Here is a 22,032-nt window from a genome sequence, read left to right as displayed (position 1 = left end):
CCCAGGCCTTCCACAGCCCTGGTGACAGCCCCACTCCATTACAGCTCCCGCCTAATTAGGGCAATTAAAATGAAAGTAATCAACACGGAGTAATGGGAAATCTCTTAATAAACCTCCCCCACTGCGTTACCCACACAGCCCCTGGGCCCTGGTGAAAGTCAGGGAGCTGAAGAACTAGGCCAGGCAGCCCCGGCCCTGCTGACCCCCTGCCCTGTACCCTCAGACCTGACCCTGACTGTTCTGCCTACACTGCAGGGGCTCCACACCCTCCCCAAAGGGCGGGCGGGGCACATCCCAAGAGGCTCAGCCAATGAGGAAATCAGGGACGCTGCCCCCCTCCCAAGGTCCCCACCCCCAGCAGGCACCCCCACCCCCACTTCCTTGAGCCCCACAGAGGAGCCAGCGTTGGCCTGGTGTCCGGGCACCTGGGTATCCTGAACTGGGAGGGACCTCTCTCAGGGATGCGCCTCCCATCCCCCCACCCGTGCCTGCCCTCCAGGGCAGCTGCTGGTGCTGGGGTCTCAGCTTTGGGGACCCCAGACTGCCTCCAGCCACCCCACTCAGGCTTTCTGCTCCTGGGGCATGGGCTGAGGGCAGGGTTTCCTAAAATAGTCCAGATGCTGCCACCCCTTCCTCAGCAACAAGCAGGTTGTCCCTGGGCAGCAGGCTCTGGTCTCAGCTCCCGGAGCTGCCTCTGGGCCTCAACCCAGTGATGGGGAGGGGTGTGCCCTTGGCTCATGTGCCCTCCACTGCCCAGGGCACTGATGGCTCAGCTGGTGCAGGCAGGACAGGGCTGCCGGGGCCTCTGGGAAGAAGGAAGGCCAAGGGGAACGGGCTGGCCGTGCACAAAAGGTCCAGGCCCAGCTGCCAACGCAGGGAGCAGCCTGTGGGGAGGCGCCCCAGGACCAGGTGACAGGAACCTGCAGGGAGAGCAGTGAGGCTGGACCGTGAGGGGCCCGGGAGCAACCAGAGCCTGAGTGCACTGGTGGGCAGGCAGCCCCCACCTGCCTCCAGGAAGCGCCCTCCTCACCTGTGGGGAGAGGAGGCTGAGGGCACCTTGGCAGGGCAGGCAGGATGGAGGCTGGCCTGGGTGTGGAGGGCTCCACCCCACAGGCGCCCAGAGGCGCCCTCTCCCCCAAGACCCCCATGACCTCAGGGTTCTCTGCTCTCAGGCGGCCCATTGGAGGCCGGCAGGGGCGGGGCGGGGGGACGGGGGCGGGGCAGGGGGACGGGACCGAGGCCTGGTCACTTCCGGCCACAGTAGGGCGCTGCAGGACAGCCAGACCTGCAGGTGTTGACGCTCTCCCGGGAAACCGTGGGCTGTGCCTTCCCCAACCCGCACGCAGCGGTCTCCGGAGCCCCACCCAGGCCTGGGTCGTCCAGCCGGCCACATCCCTCCGTCCCCTACCACCCACAAGGGAACCTGGGTCCGCAGGGCACGGCCGGCTCAGCCTCCGAGCTGCAGGCCAGCGTGAGTGTGTCTGTGGGTCCGAGAGGGGATGCTGGGGCTGCGTGTTTCACGAGGGAAGAAAGGGCCACTCAGAGCTGGCTCTTCAGGTCAGGAGGCCTCGAGAGGGGGAACAGGGACTGTCCCTGGAGCCTCAACCTCAGAACTGAAACCCCCGTGGGCCAGGGTGGCTCCCCCGACCCAAGGGCCTGGCAGGCGCACTGGGCATCCCTGTCGAATGGCCCAGTGTGAGAGAGTGAGCAGGGTGTGGCCCTGAGTCCAGCTGACAGGAGGTGCGCCTTCCTGAGGGGCTCAGGTTGGGAGGGGCCGAGGGTGGGGCTGGCCCTGACCCCTCAGGCCACCGTAACCCTCCCACCATGGGCACTCAGGGATCAGAAATTCTGAGAGGGTATGAGCTGGGCAGGGCTGCTGTCCCATTCCTCAGCAGAGGAGGAGGCTGAGGCCCCAGACGTGAACAGTGGGAGGCAGGCCCAGCCCAGGACCCCCGAGTTTTCACCCCGTGGGGTCTGCAGTGACCCGGGGGCTCAGTGGGAAGGGGCGGAGGTGGCCACAGGGAGGTGAACTGGCTGCCTTCTGCGTACTCACCATGCTCCCTCACCCCCAGGTACGGTGAGGACTGGACATGGGCCCGTCGGGGACCCAGGCATGATGTCGGCCCAGGAGCTGGTGGCCTGCCTCTGCCGGGAGGGGGAGCAGCACCTGGCGCTGGGGGAGCCGCCCCTGGCCACCGCTTTCTACCTGGCTGCCTTCAGCTGCCACGCCCCCTCGGCCGTGCGGAGCGTGCGCACTGCCCTGGCCCAGGCTCGGGGGGCGGCGGTGCTGGCCACCCTGGAGGCCTGGTGCCGCGGGGACAGCCAGATCCCCGCCATCCACTGGGACGGCATGGCAGTGGTCTCCCTGACGGGGTCGCTGGCCTCCGCCTTCCTGGGCGCCCTCTGCCCGGACCACCCGGCCGCCGTCCTGCACCTGCTGGCCGGTCTGCTGGCCCGCGGGCACCACGAGGAAGTGGTGCAGCGCTGCAGCGCCCTGCTGGACTCTCACTCCCAGCAAGTCCTGGAGCTGCGGCTGACGCGCGCCCTGGCCTGGGTCCTGTCCGGGGCGCAGGCTGCAGACGGCGTGGCCGCCTACCTCCAGGCCTTCGCCTCCAGCGCCGACAGGACAGTGGCTTTCATTCGCACCCACCAGCAGCCCTACCTCCCCGTGCTGCTCAGCGCCCTCCGGGACTACCTGTCGGGGCACCTGGGCGCTGGGCACAGTGCCAGCCAGCAGGAGACCGGCGGCCAGCGACTCCTGGCAGCTCTGGACCCCAGGGGCACCCGGAGTGACACCCTGTCCCCTGAAGCTCTGCTCCACAGTGGCAGGTATGAGGACTGCCTGGCGGCCTGCAGCCGGACCCTGGAGGCCCACCCCACCAGCAGCGGACCCCAAGGTAGGAGAACGGCGTGGCCCTGCATAGCCAGGGTGAAAGCTGCTCCACTACCCCTCCCCACGTGGTTATGTCCTGCCGTGATGGGGTGAGGCTGGGCTGGGGCTGGGGCACCTGGGTGACAGGATAGTCAGGCCCTGCCCCTTTGGTGTACCCAAAGATGCAAACAAAATGTTCCCTTTAAGAAATGGGGCATGCAAGATACTGCTCCAGCCAGCGATCGGGGAAAGCTTCTCAGAGGAGGGGTCACTCAGGCTGAGACTGAGGGTTCCAGGCAGCAGAAGCAAATGTGCCCTTCCTGAAGGGAGCAAGAGCTTGGGGCTGTCCCTGCCACTGCGGAGGCCAGGGTGGCTGTCGGAGGGAAGGGGACGGGGATGGGCTGCTGAACATGGCAGCCATGGGGCTCCATGCTCCTGGCCTCCCAAGGCCCTCGGACGTCGCCCTCAGCGCAGTGAGGCCAAGCTGTGGAGCCAGGTGCTCTGAGCTGCACTGTTTTAAATTTATTTACTTATTTATTTATTTTTGAGACAAAGTTTCGCTCTTGCTGCCCAGGCTGGAGTACAGTGTCGCGATCTCAGGTCACTGAAACCTCCACCTCCCGGGTTCAAGAGATTGTCCTGCCTCAGCCTCCCAAGTAGCTGGGACTACAGGCACCCGCCACCACGTCCAGCTAATTTTTGTATTTTTAGTAGAGACGGGGTTTCACCATGTTGGCCAGGCTGGTCTCAAACTCCTGACCACAGGTGATCCCCCCCACCTTAGCCCCACAAAGTGCTGGGATTACTGGCCTCTGAGCTGCATTTTTAAACTTTCCTCTGGCTGCTGTGTGTAGAATGTGCCAGAGGAGACAGAGTAAGGACAGGACCTGCTGGAAGGCTGAGAGGCTGAGAGGCTGGGAGGCTGGGGGTCTGGGAGGCTGGGAGGCTGGGGGACTGAGGGGCTAAGAGGTTTGGAGGCTGGGTGGCTGAGAGGCTGGGAGGCCGGGAGGCTGGGACAGTGGTTCAGGAGAGAGATGACGGAATTTAGATGAGGGAGAAAGAGCTGCAGAGAAAGCATGGGTCTGCGAGTTAGAAGTGGCCGGACTGTGGGTAGATTTGATGGTGGAGGGAGGCATAGAGAAGGGGGGTCAGGAATGTGTTCTAAGAGTTCATCCTGAGGCACTGAACTGCGGAGGGACGCGTAGGTGGGAAAAGGGGTGTCGGAGGTAGACTCCCCCAGATTGAGACACTGCTCCTGCCCGGTCCCTTCACTGGCTCCTCCTTCGGGAGGAGCACCCAGGACCACAGCCCAGCCTCCCACCAGCACCCTCCGGGGAGGCCACTGGAAGCTCGTCCGTGTCTGCCGTGGCTCTGGTGTGTAGGGGGACACCTGCCCTAAGTATCGTGCATCCACTAAACCCAGGTCAAGGGAGTCCCCGTATCGCCACCACCAGCACAGGCATGGCTTACGACAAGAAGTGAACAAATGAATTTTCCTATAACAGACTTTTTACAAATGTAGTTTCCTGCAACAAATGACCTTCCATCTGGAGGTTACTTTCCAAAGTCCTTGGGAACATCGCACAGACCAGTGGTTCCATTTGCGCGGCTGTGACAGATGCCATGGGCTGGGTGCCCCATAACGAGGAGAAATGAATGAGCTCCAGTTCTGGAGGCTGGAAGTCCAAGACCAAGCCCCAGCAGGCTTGCGGATTCGGATTCCGAGATGGCACCTTGAATGCTCGCATCCTCACTTGGCAGAAGGCAGAAGAGCAAACAGGCGAAAGGGGCCGAACTTGCGTTGATCCCACCCACAGGGGCAGAGCCCTCCTGGCCTATCACCTTCAAAGCTCCCACCTGTCAATACCGTTACAATGGCGGTTAGACTTCAGCATGAGTTTTGGAGGGGACAAACATTCAAACCGTAGCAAAACCCTTCTGTAATTTGGGAGATTTCCCGTTTTAGTAAGTAGACACACAGGGACACAGGATGTGTGAGGACAAGATACAGAATAAATGCCACCTGCACTCAGGGCAGCTGCTGTCTGCATCCGGATACCAGGGCTCCCTGCACGCTTGTCTCCTAAGGGACTGGCAGCCACTTCCAACTTGTTGAAGTTCTTCATTAAGAGCTGCTGGGAAAGGTGGGAAGGCACAACCACGATTCCTGTGTTCCTCCCAGCAAGAGCCAGGGTCTGTTCTCTATACAGAATCCAGCATGGCCTTGTGCCTTGCTAGGACTAGTAGCATGTGGTAGAAGTGATGGCTTCTGGAGCTCAAGCCTCAGAGGATCCACAGCTTCCGCCTTCACCTTGGAATGATCCCAGGGCCATGTAAGGAGGCTGGAATCATGACCAGTGAGGAAACAGACAGAGGCTCAGCTGACAGGCATCGCCATGGCCCCAGACACTTAGATTCTCTCATCCAGTAAAGTCACTGCATGGCTGCAGCCACGAGTGACCCCAGGTGAGACCAACGGAACTGTCCAGCTTAGCCCAGCCCAAACCAAAGGATAATTATGGCCAAATATAAATGGTTGGATTTTCCTTCTTGAGACAGGGTCTCACTCTGTCTCCCAGCCTGGATTGCGGTGGTGTGATCATGGCTCACTGCAGCCTCAGTCTCCCAGGCTCAAGCGATCCTCCTGCCTCAGCATCCCAAGTAGCTGGGACTATAGGTACGTGCCACCACAATCGGCTAATTTTTTTATTTATTTGTTTGTAGAGACGGGGTGTCGCTACGTTGCCCAGTCTTAATTGTTGTTTTAAGCCACTTAGTTTTACGATGGATGGTTACGCCGCAATAGTTAGCTGAAATAACTGCTGACTAGGTCAAAACATCCGTTTTTGATGCATGTTTTAGCCAAAATCTGGCCAAATATTATAACACGAGACTTAAACTTTTATGTTTCCATAAGTTTATAATTCACCACATTAATTAGTGGAATAAGGAAGAACATATTATCACTGCAGTAGATTCAGAAAAAGTGTTTTATAATATTTAACATTCCCAGAATTTTAGCAATCAAGAAACAGAACTAAACTTACTTAATTGAAAAAGATAGTATCTGTCCGAAACCTACCATAAATATCACACTTGATGGTGGCAATTCAGAAGCCTTCCATTGAAAATCAATAGTGGGAGGCTGTGCCGTCTCCCGGTTACTTGTCATTGTGCTAGAGATCCTGGCCAATGCAATAAGATAAGAAAACAAGACAGAACATGTAAGACCAGAAAGGAAGCCACAACTTGTCATTATTCCAGGTAGTAGGATGAGCTACGTAGACAGAAACTGCAAAAGCAGCAAGGAAAAGGTATTAAACGTAGCAGAAAAATTTAACTAGATATGCAAACATTGTTTATAAATACCAGCAACAAATGGATGCTCTGTGGCTTTAAAATACACCATTTACCACAGCAACAGAAAAATGATTAAGTTCAAAGAGTCACATGACTTTATGGAAAACGTATAAAACTTTATTAAAAGATAATAAAGAATACCTACAGCCATGCCTCAGTGGCTCACGCCTGTAATCCCAGCACTTTGGGAGGCTGAGACAGGAAGATCCCTTGAGCTCAGAGGTCTGAGACCAGTCTGGGCAACATAGTGGGACGTGGTCTCTATAAAAATTTTTAAAAATACAAAAAAAAAAAAAATTATTCAGGCATGTGGTGCATACCTGTGATCCCAGCCACTTAGGAGGCTGAGGTGGGGGGATCTCTTGAGCTTGGGAGATGAAGGCTGCAGTGAGCTATAATCACATCACTGCACTCCAGCCCGGGCAACAGCAAGACCCTGTATCAAAAAAGAAAGACTATCTATGTAAATGGAGAGATATTCACTGTCCACAGAAGAAAAAGGAGGAGGAGGAGGGGAAGGGAGAGGTAGGGGAGTGGGGAGGTGAGACGGGGAAGAAGAGGAGAAGGAGAACTTGGAGAAAGAAGAGGTGGCGGTAGGAGGATTTGCTCTGCCAGTTAATACGAAGCTATACTAATCAATATAGAAGTTTACTGACTTCAGGGACAGATGGAAGGACCAGTCAAATGAATTAGAGAGCTCAGAAGTGGACCCGCATCTCTCTAAAACTTAATGGGCGACAGAATGAGTGTAGCAAATCTATAGGGAAGGAAAAGGAGCGTTATTCAACGCAGGGTACTGATTTCCTGCCTCCCACCTTGAGAAAAAGTGAATTCCAGGCGGAAACTGCTGCCCTTTACAGTTTCTACAAGGAAATATCTGAGAATGACATTAAGATTTCTACACACAGGTGGGCGTCCTAAGATACAAAACAGGGAATCAATAAAGGAAAAATTGGCACATCTGATTAAATTAAATTTTAAAACCTCTATTTTGCCCATAACTATGGAAACTGAAAGGATAGCCCACAAAAGGAGAAAAATGCTTGCAAAATGTACAATGAGCAAATAAATTAGTATGCAGAGTATTTGAAGAACTCCTACATATCAATAAGAAAAAAAAATTCAATACAAGACTTGGCAAAAGCATTCCCCAAAAGAGGGAACACAGATGGCTAATAAAACATGTGAACAATATTCAGCACCGTCATAATGAGAGAAATGCAGAATTGAAACAATGAGAAACCATTTTCCACCCACCAGATTGGAGAAAAATTTTAATAAGTGAACCTCGCTAGTCATCAGGAAAATGGAAATTAAAGCGATAATGTGATAGCATTCACATTCCCCACCAGCTAGTCAAACATTTTCTGTCTAACAATAGATCTGGCTTCGAGTCACTGTGGAATAGCTTGCCTACATGTCCCACAGTTGACAATTATAATTCAAAGTGACTATTTGAAGGCATGGTTAGTAACCACATGCAGGCAGAAGCCAGCAGCTGACCCTTGAACAATGGTGGTGTGTGAGGCGAGATGTGAAACCCCGAAGCTCTTTGCCTAAGGGGATTCCTCAATCTGTGAGTCATGGTTCAGCATTTGCTGAAGTTCTCATAGCTTGAGGTATCATAGGACAGTTCAGGGCTGAGAAAAGTGAATGAAAAGTTGGACGAGAAATCCTGAAAAGGAGGGAGCCACAGAGGGGGTGCGGCCCCGAATCTGTGTATTAAATCTACTTAAATCTTCAGCCCACTGAACTGCACATATAGGGGAAAGGCTAGGTGGGCTGCAAGAGCAGCCACTGGAAGCTGCTAAATCCAAATGGAGACTTTGGTGCTGCTCGCCAAAAAGCAACAGAATTTGGAGTTTAAACCCAGCCAATTTCACTGCCACTAAGAGAAAACTCAGCCCTCTTCAGAGGAACGTAACTGAATCCAGAGTCTCTACAAAGTGTCCATCATGCATGCTGTGCGGGAAGAAGCTACTATTCACGCAAAGAGACGGGAAAATAAAATGTGAGCTACAGTCGGGAGAAAAAGAAATCCCTAGAAACTGACTTCAGCACGATCCACATGCTGGAACTAGCAGACTAAGGACATGAAAGGGACCATGTAAATATATTCGAGGACTAAAGGAAAATACAGTCCTAATGACTGAACTGATGTGGAATCTTCATAGACAAATGGAAAGTATTAAAAGGAACAGGCTGGGCATGGTTTTTCATAAAAAGGAGTCTCAGCACTTTGGGAGGCTGAGGCGGGAGGATCACGTAAGCCCAGGAGTTCAAGACCACCCTGGGTGACAAAGTAAGACTCCATCTCTACAAAAAATTCAGAAGTTAGCTGGGTATGGTGGTGCTTGCCTGTAGTCCCAGCTACACAGGAGACTGAGCCCAGGAGGTCAAGGTTACAGTGAGCCATGTTTGCACCAATGCACTCCAGCCTGAATGACAAAGCAAAACTCCGTCTCAAAAAAAAAAAAAAAAAATCTAGAGTTGAAAAGTGCAGTAGTTGAAATGAAAATATTAGAGACAGCAGAAGGGTCGGTGAGCTTGAAGACAGAATGGAAATTACTCCATATGAAGAACAGAAGAAAAATGAACTGAGGCTGGGTGACCTGCAGACAGTATCAAGAGGCCTGGTGTGTAACTGGAATCTCGGAAAGAGAGGAGAGACCACCCTTTCACGTGGGAAAGTAAAGAGCCCCCCATCACCCCTGGGCCCCAAGTGCTCTCCCCTGGTTGCCGCTCCCTGGGATCCATGAGCTACTCTGCAAAGGGTCAGTAACTGACAGGAAAGGCTCAAAGTGTCTTTTACTTTGGCCACCAGGACTAGGCAGGGTGACCTGTGGCTGCTTGCCTGGCTGGCCTCCAGGCCCGAGACACCTTCTGTGCTGGACTCTGCGCTTACCTCCACAGCAGCAGGGCAGGGACAGCAGCGGCTTTGCTTCCGCACCTGTGTGGTATTTTGCCCTCTCCAGGATCCTGTTCGGATGCAATGGATTGTTGCTCTTGTAGCTATCACATGCGGTTATAAGGAAAAGCTGTTGGAAAATTCTGAAGGACTCGGTGCAAAAAGCACTGGAGCAGAGGTTGGGAGATCTGGGATGCACCCTGAGAACCTCCCTCCCCTGCAGCACTTTGAAAACCTGTGAAAATAAGGGTGGGGCCACGACCTGAAGCTCCGCCCAGCACCGAGTGTTCCCCGACTCTCTCAGTGGCCTGTGAGCCCTGCCTGGGGTCCTTTTTGGGATGTGGCGGCTCCACTTCCTTTACCAATCGGAAAGCCCCATTCGCGTTTGCTCAGACACGAACTGTAACAAGGGGGTGGGGGTGGGGGCGGGTGTGCAACGAGGGTCCTGGGAGAGTTGAGGTGGAGATGCTGCTGCCCCGGACCTCACTGACCCACGGGATGCACCAGGCCCCTCCAGGCACTGGATGTGGGTGAAACCGTTTAATCCTTCCTGCGTGTGTATCATTATAACCCAGTATGGTGCAGACCAGGGAACAGACGCATGAGATTCCATAAATGCTAGGTCCACCTCAGTAAGTGCCAGTGCTGGGTCCCCGCTTGGCCCAAAGAAGGCAAGAAACAAAGTGCCCAGGGGTCAATGGTCACTGCAAAGGTCATCGAGTCAGAGCCTCAGCTCCGGCGGGGGAGTGAAGAGGCACCGATTCCCAGAAAAGGAAGCTCAATCCTAAAACTCATTATTTAAAAGTCAGGCGGGGGAAGGCGTTGTGACTAAATTTGGTTTGCCCTGAGCGGTAGGAGTGACTCCGAGCCCACCCTGAGAGCAGTGCCGCTGGCAGGCGGGGCAGCGGCCCCCTTGCCGCTTGCCCAGCACCTGCTCCGTCACTAACGGGCCTCGGGCCTCCTGCCAACTCGTGTCCCGGCAGTGCCATGCCCAGGGCCACCCGGAGACTGGAGGGAGACGCCAGGGGCAGGAGGACTCACGGACCCCGGAGTCTAAGGCCCGGACCTGGTAGGGGCCTGCAGGTGGCACCCCGGGAAGCCGGCCCCCCAGGCGGGACCCACACCTCTGCTTCTCTCTGCAGGTGAGCTCCGGGCCGCCCTGCTGGTCACCCGCGCCGCCTCGGCCTTCTTCCTGCACGGCCGTGCCCAGGAAGCGCTTCGGGACCTGCAGGAGGCCTTCTGCGAAAGCCCTTCCGCGGCGCGCAGGCAGCTCCAGACCGTGTTCTCCGCCCGGGACCAGGAGCGCGTCCGGGCTCAAGCGCAGGAGGCCGCAGACGTGGGCTTCGCCCGCTTCCAGGAAGCCGTGCGGAACCATCCCGAGCTCCGCGAGGACGCGGGCCGGGAGCTGCTGGCCCCGGTGATCCGCGCGCTCCGCGTCCTGCTTCGCCTGGCGCCTGCCGGGGCGCGACCCGCGCTGGGAATCCGCCTCGCCGAGTGCCTGCTGCTGGCGGGGGACGCGGCGAGCGCCCGGGCGCTGTGCGAGCTCTTGCTACGGCCCCCGCGCCCCGAGGACCCTGCTGGGGACTGTACGGGGGACCGCGCGCCCCTCCTGGCCCTGCGCGGCTTCTGCGCGCTACACACCGGCGACTCGCGGCGCGCCCTGGAGGACTTCCAGGCGGTGGTGGAGCAGGGCGCGCCGCACCTGGGTGGCTGCGTGCGCGCGCTGTGCGGCCGCGGGCTGCTGCGGGTGCTGGCGGGCAGCGCCTTCCTGGGCACGCTGGACTATGTCACCGCCTGCAGGCTGCGGCCCGAGGACGCGCTGCTGGCCGCCAAGGCCTTGGTGCCCTGGAACCAGCGGGGGCTGCTGCTGGCCGTGCTGCGGGAGGAGGCGCGCGGGATGCTGCAGCGATCGCGGGGCCGCCGCCAGAGGGAGGCCGTGGAGACCCGCGGTCCCGCCGCGCAGGAGGGGTGAGGACCCGTCCGGCGGGCGCGCTGGGGCTGCCGTTTCTTGTTGGTCTCCTTCGAGGCAGCGAGGGATGTTTTTCCTCCCGTTTTACACGGGAATAAACGGAGGCAGAGTGGCGGTGACCTCCGGGCACCCGAGGCAGGGCCAGCTCCGCGCGTCCACGCAGGGGCCGCAGTCCCGAAATGCAAAAGGAACATTCGAACCCGCGGCCCACATTTCCTTCCAGGCGCTGCGTTTCGTGCATGTAAATAGCTCAACAGCCCGAGTCTGGCGGGACACGCAGTTCCCGCGCTTTTTCTGCGCAGTAGGTCGGGACAATTCCCTTCGTGACTGAATGTGCTTCGGGCAGCACCGCCCCGACCTGCACCCTGGCCGCGACTCCTGCCAGCAGCCTGGGGATTGTGCGTGTGTGTGTGTTTTGGTTTTTGAGATGGAGCCTCGCTCTGTCGCCCAGGCTGGAGTGCAGCGGTGCCATCTTGCTCACTGCCACCTCCTCCTCCTGGGTTCGAGCCATTCTCCTGCCTCAGTGTCCCAAGTAGCTGGGGCCGCAGGCGCCCACCACCACGCCCAGCTAATTTTTGTGTTTCTCGGACGGGGTTTCACCACGTTGGCCAGGATGGTCTGGAACTCCTGACCCCAAGTGGTCCTCCCGCCAGGGCCTCCCAAAGCGCAGGGATTACACGCGGTAGCCCCGCGCCGGCCCTTGTTCTTGGCGGTGCTCCAACGTGGGTCACGTCCTGTCTCCAGGAAGTCCTGTCCTGAGGATGGAGACGGGCGCGCGGCTCCTGAGTCAGGGAGTGGCCCCTGTAGGATCCCTGACTTCAGGAGCTGCCATCCCCCTCACCCCAACAATCTGGCCCCGCCCATCCCCCCACCCCTGATACCCATTTTGTAAATTCTTTTTCTTTTTTAATTTTACTTTAGGTTCTGGGGTACATGCGCAGGTGATGCAGGGTTGTTCACAGGTGCATACATAACCCGGTGGTTTGCTGCCTCTATTCCCCCTTTGACTATATCCGGCATTTCTCCCCATTTTATCCCTCCCCACCCTCCCCCAATTTTGCAAATTCTTTGCCAGCAAAGCCCAGCAGGTGACCCCCAGCTGCTCTGACTTCACCTTCTAACTGCTGGCAAGTGGCAGGAGGGGATTCAGGAAAGTTAAAAGCACTGACACTGGGGTTCTTGGGGGGCAGCATGGATGTCAGCCTCCACCCCAAGGCGTGTTTGTGCACGTGCGCATATACACACACCACACACACTACACACACCACACACACCACACACATCCCACACACCAGACACACACTAGACAACACAAAACACACAACACACACCAAAGACACACCACACACACCACAGATATACCACACACCACACACACATCCCACACACGAGACACACACTAGACAACACAAAACAACACAAACAACACACACCACAGACATACCACACACACCACACACACCACACACCATGCACGCCACACACACACCACACACACACATACACCAGACACACCACACACACCACAGACACACCACACACAACGCACACACCACACACTAGACAACACAAAACACAAAACACACACCACAGACACAACACACACAACACACACAACACACACTAGACAACACAAAACAACACACACAGACACACCACACACAACACAACACACACCATACACATCACACACACACCACACACACCCCATACACACACCACACACCACACACCACTCACAACACAGACACACCACATGCACACCACACACACCACACACACACTACACACACACACCAAAGACACACCACACACACGTCCCACACACATCCCACACACCAGACACACACTAGACAACACAAAACAACACAAACACACACCACAAACACACCACACACACCACAGACATACCATACACGCCACACACACCACACCACACACACAACATACACCAGACACACCTCAGACACACCACACACACCACAGACACACCACACACATCCCACACACCACACACTAGACAACACAAAACACAAAACACACACCACAGACACAACACACACAACACACACTAGACAACACAAAACAACACACACAGACACACCACACACAACACACAACACACACCATACACACCACACACACCCATACACACACCACACACAACACACAACACCACTCACAACAGACACACCACATGCACACCACACACACCACACACACACCACACACACACCAGACACACCACACACAACACACACAACATGACACACACAAAAATACACAACACACAAAAAACACACACAACACACACACACAACACATACAACATACACACACAGTTCCTCTGCCTCCCGGGTGTTTAATTTGCTTGGCTTTGGTTTGCTGGTGGTGAGGAACTTTGATTATGTGCTGGCATTTATATTCGTTCTCTGGGAATTGTTGAATTTGAGGCTCTGGCCCCACTTCCAGTGAGCATTCATTAACATTCCCATGTGGACACAGGAGCATGCCTCATGCAGCTGCGTGTTCTCTTGTTCTGCCTACACACACACCCCTGGGCCCAGCAAGGCCAGATTGTTGTCTGTGTTTTTGCAGAAAAGGAAACTGAGGCAGGGTCCACTCAGGGACAGCCTTGCCACTGCCTGTCTACACCACCTCAATCCCGCCTCCCACAGGGTGGGGGGACGGTGAGGGAGAGGGTGAGGGCCGCGTGCTGGGAAGGGCATCTTTGGCTTCTGGGGATGGCATGGAGTGAGGGTCCCCCCAGAGGGAGCTGCCCAGGCCGGGTGCATGGAGATGGGATTTCTCCACATCCCAATCACCTGGGCAGGTGGAGGGACTGTCAAAAGGGGCAGCCCCCTGAGCCACTCTCCACACAGGGACGCCCGTGGCGTGCACCAGCTGGCCACACTGCTGATGGAGCTGGATGCAGAAGACGAGGCCTCTCGCCTCCTGGCGGCTGATGCCCTGTACCGCCTGGGCTGCCTGGAGGAGGCGCACAAGGCCCTGCTGGTGGCCCTTTCCCGGAGGCCCCAGGCGGCCCCCGTGCTGGCGCGGCTGGCCCTCCTGCAGTTGAGAAGGGGCTTCTTCTATGACGCCAACCAGGTGAGGAGGCCCAGGGGATCACAGAGGACAGGTGGAAACAGGCCCAGCTGGGAGGAGGCCACAGGCCTCCCGTGGCCCTCGCTTTGGAGCAGATGGAGGGCATGCAGCCCCAGCTCTGCACCCCAGAGCCCAGGCTTTGGAGCAAGTGATGCATTCACCCCAGCTCTGCACCCCAGAGCCCAGGCTTTGGAGCAGGTGATGCGTTCACCCCAGCTCTGCACCTGCTGCAGGCCCTCGCCTCGCTGACCTTCAGTCTCCTCGTCTGGGTCCTGGTCCCACGGGATGTCCGGGAAATTGGCTGGGGCAGGTCCCCACCACGCATAGCTGTTTTGTCGTCCTTGCTCCCACTGTGGTTATGAAGCAGGAGGGCCAGGAACCCGCCGCAGGCCGAGCTTCTTCCAAGTCTCTCACATAGACCAGGCTTGGACGCAAGCCCGCCTTGGGGGGGTAGCAGAGGGGCCCTTCCGCCTGCCTCCAAGACCCCCTGCTCCCAGGAAAGGCGGACCCTCACCTGCCTCGGGCTATCCCAGATTCCTGTTTGAACCGGGGTCTAAAGATTATGCTCTGGTGGGATTCAGGCCTTGGGGCCTGTGTTGAGGACCCTGTCCCATCTTCCTCCCCCGGGACCTGGTCTGGGTCCTGATCTCCTTGCCTTGCCCAGGTTCCAATGCCCTGAACCTGCATCCTCTTGCTCGGCTTGGGGAACCGTTGTGCCCACCAGCGGCCAGCAGGGGGCAGCATTGGGCCTCCTTCAGATGGAGCCGCGGAGAGGGGCGTTTGGGGGGTGGAGATCCCGCTTTGCCCAGAGACCTGGTCCTGCTTGGCCGTCCTGGGCTTTCGCTTGCATCGTCTGAAGAACTCCCTGATGCCTCCTGGCCCTTCATGACCTGAAAGCTCCTTCCTCTGCTTCTCATTTGGACCTTGCTCCAATGTGCCCACTGGAGCGGGGTCTCCACCTCCATGGGACTAGGGAACCCAGAGAGCCCCAGCCCACCAATGCCATGCAGCAGTCGGGAGCGGCTCAGGGCTCCCCATCCCAGCCTACGGCTCTGCACCAAGCTGGGGACACACAGTCCCTGCCCACTGTGGGACCCCCACCTATGGGAAGACAGAATGCCCCCAAAAGCTCAAATGGCCACGGCTGCAACACACGCCCAGCCTCCTAGTGCTCAGATAGGCAGAAGCCCCCAGGCTCACGGACACAGCCAAGGCTGCCGGAGGCAGCGAGGTGGGAGTGGGGCATATCCGGGTGACGGCACAGGGTGGACCCTGGACAGAGAGGATGGGCTGAGGAATCGCTGGGGCCGTTGGCACTGGGTGAGCCCTGGGGCAGAGAGGATGGGCTGAGGAATCGCCAGGGCCGTTGGCACTGGGTGAGCCCTGGGGCAGAGAGGATGGGCTGAGGAATCGCCGGGGCCGTTGGCACTGGGTGAGCCCTGGGGCAGCAAGGAGGTGGCTGGGGGCGTTGGCACCTGGTGGACCCTAGGGCAGTGAGGGTGGGTGGGGGTGGCAGGGACATCAGTATGGAGGGGTGCCCAGGGCGTTGGTGCCCAGGGCATGGGCAGTGACTGTGGCGCCCCTGCAGCTGGTGAAGAAGCTGGTCCAGTCCGGTGACACCGCCTGCCTCCAGCCCACCCTGGATGTCTTCTGCCTTGAGGACCGGCAGCTGCTTCGAGGCCACTGCCACACCAGGGCCCTGGCCATCCTGCGGGCACGGCCAGTCGGGGCCGACAGCAGGGCCCACACCAGGGAGGCCATTGCCTACCTCTCTCTGGCCATCTTTGCCGCAGGTAGGAGCTGCCCACATGCCCTTAGAGCCTAGTCCTGTGCCAGGCATGAGGGTCATGCTGGAAGGCGGGGACACGCACACTCCCCAGGTACAGGAGCCTCAGGAACACCCACAGGGTGGACTGGGCAGGGACCACTCACTGAGGGCATCTCACCATCAAGGTGTGTGCACCGAGGCCTGAGACCGGGCTCTGAGACCTGGGGCCTGAGCTGGGAACTGAGCTGTGCCCAGCACCCCCATCCCTGAAGGTAGAAGGGCCCCTTTCCTAGCTAATGAGGGGGAGGCGAGGTCCCTGATCCCCTCAGCCCTCCCTAGAAACAGTAACTGAGGCTCTGTCTGTGCATGCCTGGCCTCCCCACCCTGGGACACCAAGCACGGGGGTGCTGCCTGCTTCCCAGAGTCGGGGGTGCTGGGCGGGGGGCACCAGGCACCTGGAAGGAAGGGGAGGTTCCTCGGGACTCGCAGGGATCTCCCGGGGTGCAGGAGCATGAGGGCCTGGACCCAGATCAGGCTGCTGCGGAATCTGGCTGTGCACCTGGTGAGCACCGTCGCTCTCCTCTCTCAGAGGCGGGCGGCAGAGTAGTCCATGTGGGGTTGGAGTGGGGATTCGGTGAGCTCATTCGGGGACAGTGCCTGGCACAGAGCGCATGCCCTGCATGCGTCGGTGGGAAGGTACCGGCCTGGAGCAGCCCAGAGCGGCCCAGCATGTTGTCCCATGTCCATTACCCGACAGCACCCAGAGGGGTGAGGTAATGACAGCCTCTTTGGGGAGAGGTCTCTTATGCCCGAAATCCAGGGGGCTCCTCCCAGCCTGCCCCACATCCAAGCCCCCACCCTCCTGCTGCTGCCACTCCAGGCCCCGCCCCAGGACCCTGAACCCCTGCCCTTGCCCCCTCCTCTCGGCAGCCCCCCAGTTGTTGCCAGTCCTGGCGGGACTCCTCCTGCCCTACAGCCCATGCTCCCAAGTCCACCCCGACTATCTCGGTGTGTCTTGGCCTGGAGTTCCCCAAGGTGGGCCCTGAATCTCATGCACCCTCTGCCCTCCCCAGGTGGGTCAGGAGGGACACTGGTGGAGGGACCCAGCACAGTCTCGTCCTGACCCCATGCCCTCTTCCTGCAGGAAGCGAGGCAAGTGAGTCCCTCCTTGCCCGAGCCCGATGCTATGGGTTCCTGGGCCAGAAGAAGACGGCCATGTTCGACTTCAACGCAGTGCTGCGGGCTGAGCCAGGGAACGTGCAGGCGCTGTGTGGACGGGCATTGGTGCACCTGGCCCTGGACCAGCTGCAGGTGCCGCCCCACTCCCCACCTGGGCCTGGGCAAGCAGGGGTGGGGGACCCAGGGTGCTGCCTTCCTCTACCCCAAGGAGACAGGAAGCCGGGTAAGCCGTCCTGAACAGTGAGATGCCCATTGAAACTTGTGCTCCCATCCCCACCTGTACTGCGGCTCATGGGAGCCTGGCCCCCACAAAGCCAGTTTCTGGGAGTCCTGCCCTTTCGTCCTCCCAGCCTCAGTGTGCATGGATAGCCGTGCAAGCCTTCGGAGGTACTAGCGGTCCTCCCCAGCTTAAATAATGCTGAGTGCAGGCAGGGGTCCCTCTGGGGGTGTTGGCCAGGAGGGGTGCCCTCGGCTACATTGGTGGGGGCTGCCTGGCCCCTGTGTTGAGAGGGGTTTGGAGGACATGCACAGAGGGAGTAGCTGCTGGCCTCGGTCAGCCGTGTCTGCCACAGGCAGCCCCTGGACCCTGATCTGAGCTTCATTTACCTGCTCTGAAGTTCAGTATCTATGCATTTAAGACTTTCTTCTGCAGAAACTGCTCCAACTTAAACGTTGGGAGCGCAGCACTGGCAAGAAGGCAGACCCCGTTCAGCTGGGGAGGCCCGTGTGCCGGAAGATGGTGTCTGTTCTGTTTGTTTACGAGCATTCCTTTCTTGCAACTGCACTGAATTCCGTGTTGTCTGACTCTGAGGGACTCACACTGGACCTGTGTGCTCAGCCCAGGCCTGCTGCCCTGAGCACTGTCTCTGGAGCCCAGAAAAGTCTGATCCAGGCCCAGCTAAGCAACCGCAGCCAAATCACTGCACCTCCCCAGGCCTCAGTTTTCTCCACTGTAAAAGGAGGAGGGGGCTAAACAACCAATGAATTACAGAAGAAATCACAAAAGAAGTCAGGCAATGCTTAGAGACGAGTGAAAAGGAAAACAACACCCCCCACATTATGAGACACAGGGAAAGCAGTGCTGGGGGAATGTATAGCTCTAAATGCTTCCATTAAAAACAAGAAAGATCTCAAGTCAGCAACCTAATTTTATAACTTAAGAAACTAGAAAAAGAACAAGTGAACAGAAAGAAAGAAGAGAGAGAGAGAAAGAAAGAGAAAAAAGAAAGAAGAAAGAAAGAGAAAGAGAAAAGGAAGGAAGGAAAGAAAGGAAAGAAGGGAGGGAGGGAGGGAGAAAGGAGATTACAGCAGAGATCAACAAAACAGAGGAGAATAAATAGAGAAAATCAATGAAAACAAAAGTTGGTTCCTTGAAAAGATAAAATTTGACAAACCTTTGCCAGGTGGACTAAGAAAGAGAAAATTCAAATCATTGAAACCAGAAATGAAAATGAAGTCATTATTACCAATTCTACAGAAATAAAAATAATTATAAGATAGTAATAGGAACAATTCTAAGTCAGCAAATCAGCTAACCTGGATGAAGTGGACAAATCCCTAGAAACACAAAACCTACCAAGACTAAATCATGAAGAAATAGAAGATCTGAATAGACCTATAACTAGTAAAAAGATTGAGTCAGTAATCAACAATCTCCCAACAAAGGCCAGGACCTGATGGCTTCACTGGTGAATTCTACCAGACACTTAAAGAACTAACACCAATCCTCAATCCTCATTCATTCTTTGAGACCAGCATTACCCCGATACCATAGCCAAAGACACTACAAGAACCCACAGACCATTATCCCGTATGAATATTGAGGCAAAAATCCTCAACAAAATACTAACAAAACAGATTCAGCAATTGTTAAAAGGATGACACACCATGACCAAGTGAGATTTATTGCCAGAATGCAAAGGATGGTTCAACATACAAATGTCAATTAATGTAATATACCACATTAACAGAATGAAGGGGAAAAAATGATCATCTCAACTGACGCAGGAAAGCATTTGATAACATTCAACCCCCTTTTATGATAAGAACACTCAACAAACTAAGAATAGAAGGAAACTGCCTCAATATAAAATCCATATACACAAAACCCACAGCAAACATCATACTCATTGGTGAAAAAGAAAAGTTTCTCTAACGTCAGGAATAAGACAAGGATGATTGCTTTTGCACGTCTCCTCAACATTGCACTGGAAGTTACAGCCAGATAATTAGGCAAGAAAAAAATTACCAACCATCCAAATTTGAAAAGAAGTAAAATTATCTCTGTTCACAGATCTTATATGTAGAATTCCCTAAAGATTACACACACACACACATACACACACACACACACACACACAAAAGAACTGTTAGAACTAATAAATGAATTCAGCAAAGTAGCAGGATACAAAGGCAACACAAAAAATCAGTTGCATTTTTATACATTAATAATGAACAATCCAAAATGGGAATTAATAAAATAGAGTCATCTCTTGGTATCCACGTGGGACTGGTTCCAGGACAACCCTCAGATACTAAAATCCCTACATACTCAAGTCCTGCAGTCAGCCCTGTGGAACCTCCAACCCCTAAATACAAAAAGTTGGCCCTCCGTATACGTGGGTTTCACGTCCCAAGAATTGATCTGCATTTATTTGGCTGTGGATTCAGAACCCACCAATACAAAAGGCCAACTATATTTATTGGGAAAAAAATCACATATTAATGGACCCACATAGTTTTAACTGATGTTGTTCAAGGGTCAATTGTAATTCCATCTACAATAGCATCAAAAAGAATAAAATACTTAGAAATTAACCAATGAGGTGAAAACTACAAAACATTGCTGGAAGAAATTAAAGAAGATGTAAATAAATAGAAACATTCCGTGTTCATGGATTGGAAGACTTCATATTGGTAAGACGTCAGTATTATTCAAAGCGATCTACAGATTGAATGCAGTCCCTGTCAACATTTCAATGATTTTTTTACATAAATGAAAAAGCTAAATTCTAAAATTCCTATGGACTCTTAGGGGACCCCAAACAGCCAAAACAATCCTGAAAAAGAACCAACAAGCTGGAAGACTCACACTTCCTGATTTTAAAACTTACTACAAAGCAACAGTGATCAAAACAGTGTGGTACTGGCACAAAAACAGACACAGAGACCAATGGAACAGAATAGCGAGTCCAGAAATGAACCCTCCCATATATGGTCAAATGATTTGACCAAGACCATTCAATGGGGAAGGGACAGTCTTTTCCACAAATGTTGCAGGGAAAACGATGTAAAAGAATGAAATTGGACTCTTTCCTAACACCACATACAAAAATTAATTCAAAATAGATCAAAAAATCTAAAACTATAAATCTCTTAGAAGTAAACATGGTTGGGGGAAGCTTCACAGTGTTGGATTTGGCGATGACTTCTGGGCCACACCACCAAATGCACAGGCAGCAAAAGAAAAAATAAAGTTGGATTTCATGAAAATTAAAACTTTTATGCACCAAAGGACACCATTGTAACAGAGGAAAAAGACAACTGACAGGATAGAAGAAAATCACAATATTTGAAAGTCACAGATAAAGAATTAATACCCAGAATCCACAGAGAAGTCCTAAAGCTCAACAACAATAAAGCCAAAACCCACTTCAAAAATGAGCAAAGGACTTAAGTGGACATTTCCCTAAAAGAGATACAGACACGGGCAAGAAGCACATGAAAAGATGCTGGACCTCACCAACCATCAGGGAGCACAGATCAGAACAACGAGACACACCTCATTCCTGTCGGGATGGCTACTATCAAGTTTTGTTTGTTTGTTTGTTTTTTGGGGGTTTTTTTTGTTTTTTGGTTTTTTTTGAGGTGGAGTCTCGCTCTATCACCCAGGCTGGAGTGCAATGGCATGATCTTGGCTCACTGCAACCTCTGCCTCCCGGGTTCAAGCAATTCTCCTGCCTCAGCCTGGATTGCAGGTGCACACCACCACACCCAGCTATTTTGCATTTTTAGTAGAGGCAGGGTTTCACCGTGCTGGCCAGCATGGTCTCGATCTCTGGACCTCAGGTGATCGGCCCACCTCAGCCTCCCACAGTGCTGGGATTACAGGCGTGAGCCACCGCGCCCGGCCGTAAAGTTTTTCAAAAAGAAAATAACAGGTGTTGGTGGGGATGTGAAGAAACTGGAACTTTCTGCACTGTTGGTGGGCGGGTAAAATGGTGCAGCACTCTGGAAAAGGGGATGGCCATGTCCCAAAAAGTTAAAAATAGAACTACCGTATGACCGAGCAGTTCCACATCTGGGTCTGTACCCAAAAGAATGGAAGCAGGGTCTTTTAGAGACATTTGTACACCGATGTTCATAGATAACAGGCTTGCTCACAAGAGCCTGGATGAGGAAGGCGCCCAGGGTCCACTGATGGATGGGCGGATAAGCAAAACGGGGTCCGTCCATACAATGGGGAAGTATTCAGCCTTAAAAAGGAAGGAAATTCCAGTACACTCTATGACTCAGATGAACCTAGAGCGCATTATCTCAGTGAAATAAGCGGCCACCACAAAAGGACAAACACTGCGTGATTCCACTTCTATGAGGTCCCTGGAGTCATCGAATCAGAGCCAGGAAGTAGGATGCGGGGTGCCTGGGGTTGGGGGAGGTGAATGGAAAGTGTTTATCGGGGAGAGAGTTTCAGTTTGGGAAGATGAGCTGGTTCTGGAAAGGGCTGGTGGTGATGGCTGCACAACATTACGAATGTATTTAATGCCGCCCAACTGCACACATCAAAACAATTAAGATGGTAAGTTTCACGTTATGTATATTTTGCCGCAATAAAAACATGTTGGAGAAAGAGCAGGGCGGGTGCTGCCCCT

At 54.8% G+C, this 22,032-nt stretch overlaps 1 protein-coding gene across 1 annotated transcript in view; it reads left to right on the top strand.

Annotated features, from left to right (window-relative positions):
* The first annotated feature begins 2,113 nt into the window (after positions 1–2,113).
* Positions 2,114–22,032, top strand: part of TTC34 (tetratricopeptide repeat domain 34) — a 32,184-nt gene continuing 12,265 nt past the window's right edge. Inside the window, exons 1-5 of the mRNA XM_012460972.3 lie at positions 2,114–2,897; positions 10,283–11,108; positions 13,992–14,217; positions 15,803–16,007; positions 17,127–17,293. Of these exons, the coding sequence (XP_012316395.2) occupies positions 2,114–2,897; positions 10,283–11,108; positions 13,992–14,217; positions 15,803–16,007; positions 17,127–17,293 (2,208 nt within the window). The remainder of the gene's footprint in view (positions 2,898–10,282; positions 11,109–13,991; positions 14,218–15,802; positions 16,008–17,126; positions 17,294–22,032) is intronic.

This window comes from Aotus nancymaae, unplaced genomic scaffold (genome assembly GCF_030222135.1).
Source record: "Aotus nancymaae isolate 86718 unplaced genomic scaffold, 86718_ANA_hifiasm-v0.15.2.pri h1tg000250l, whole genome shotgun sequence".
NCBI classification, from domain to species: domain Eukaryota; kingdom Metazoa; phylum Chordata; class Mammalia; order Primates; family Aotidae; genus Aotus; species Aotus nancymaae.
This window is presented reverse-complemented; position numbering and strand designations above follow the sequence as displayed.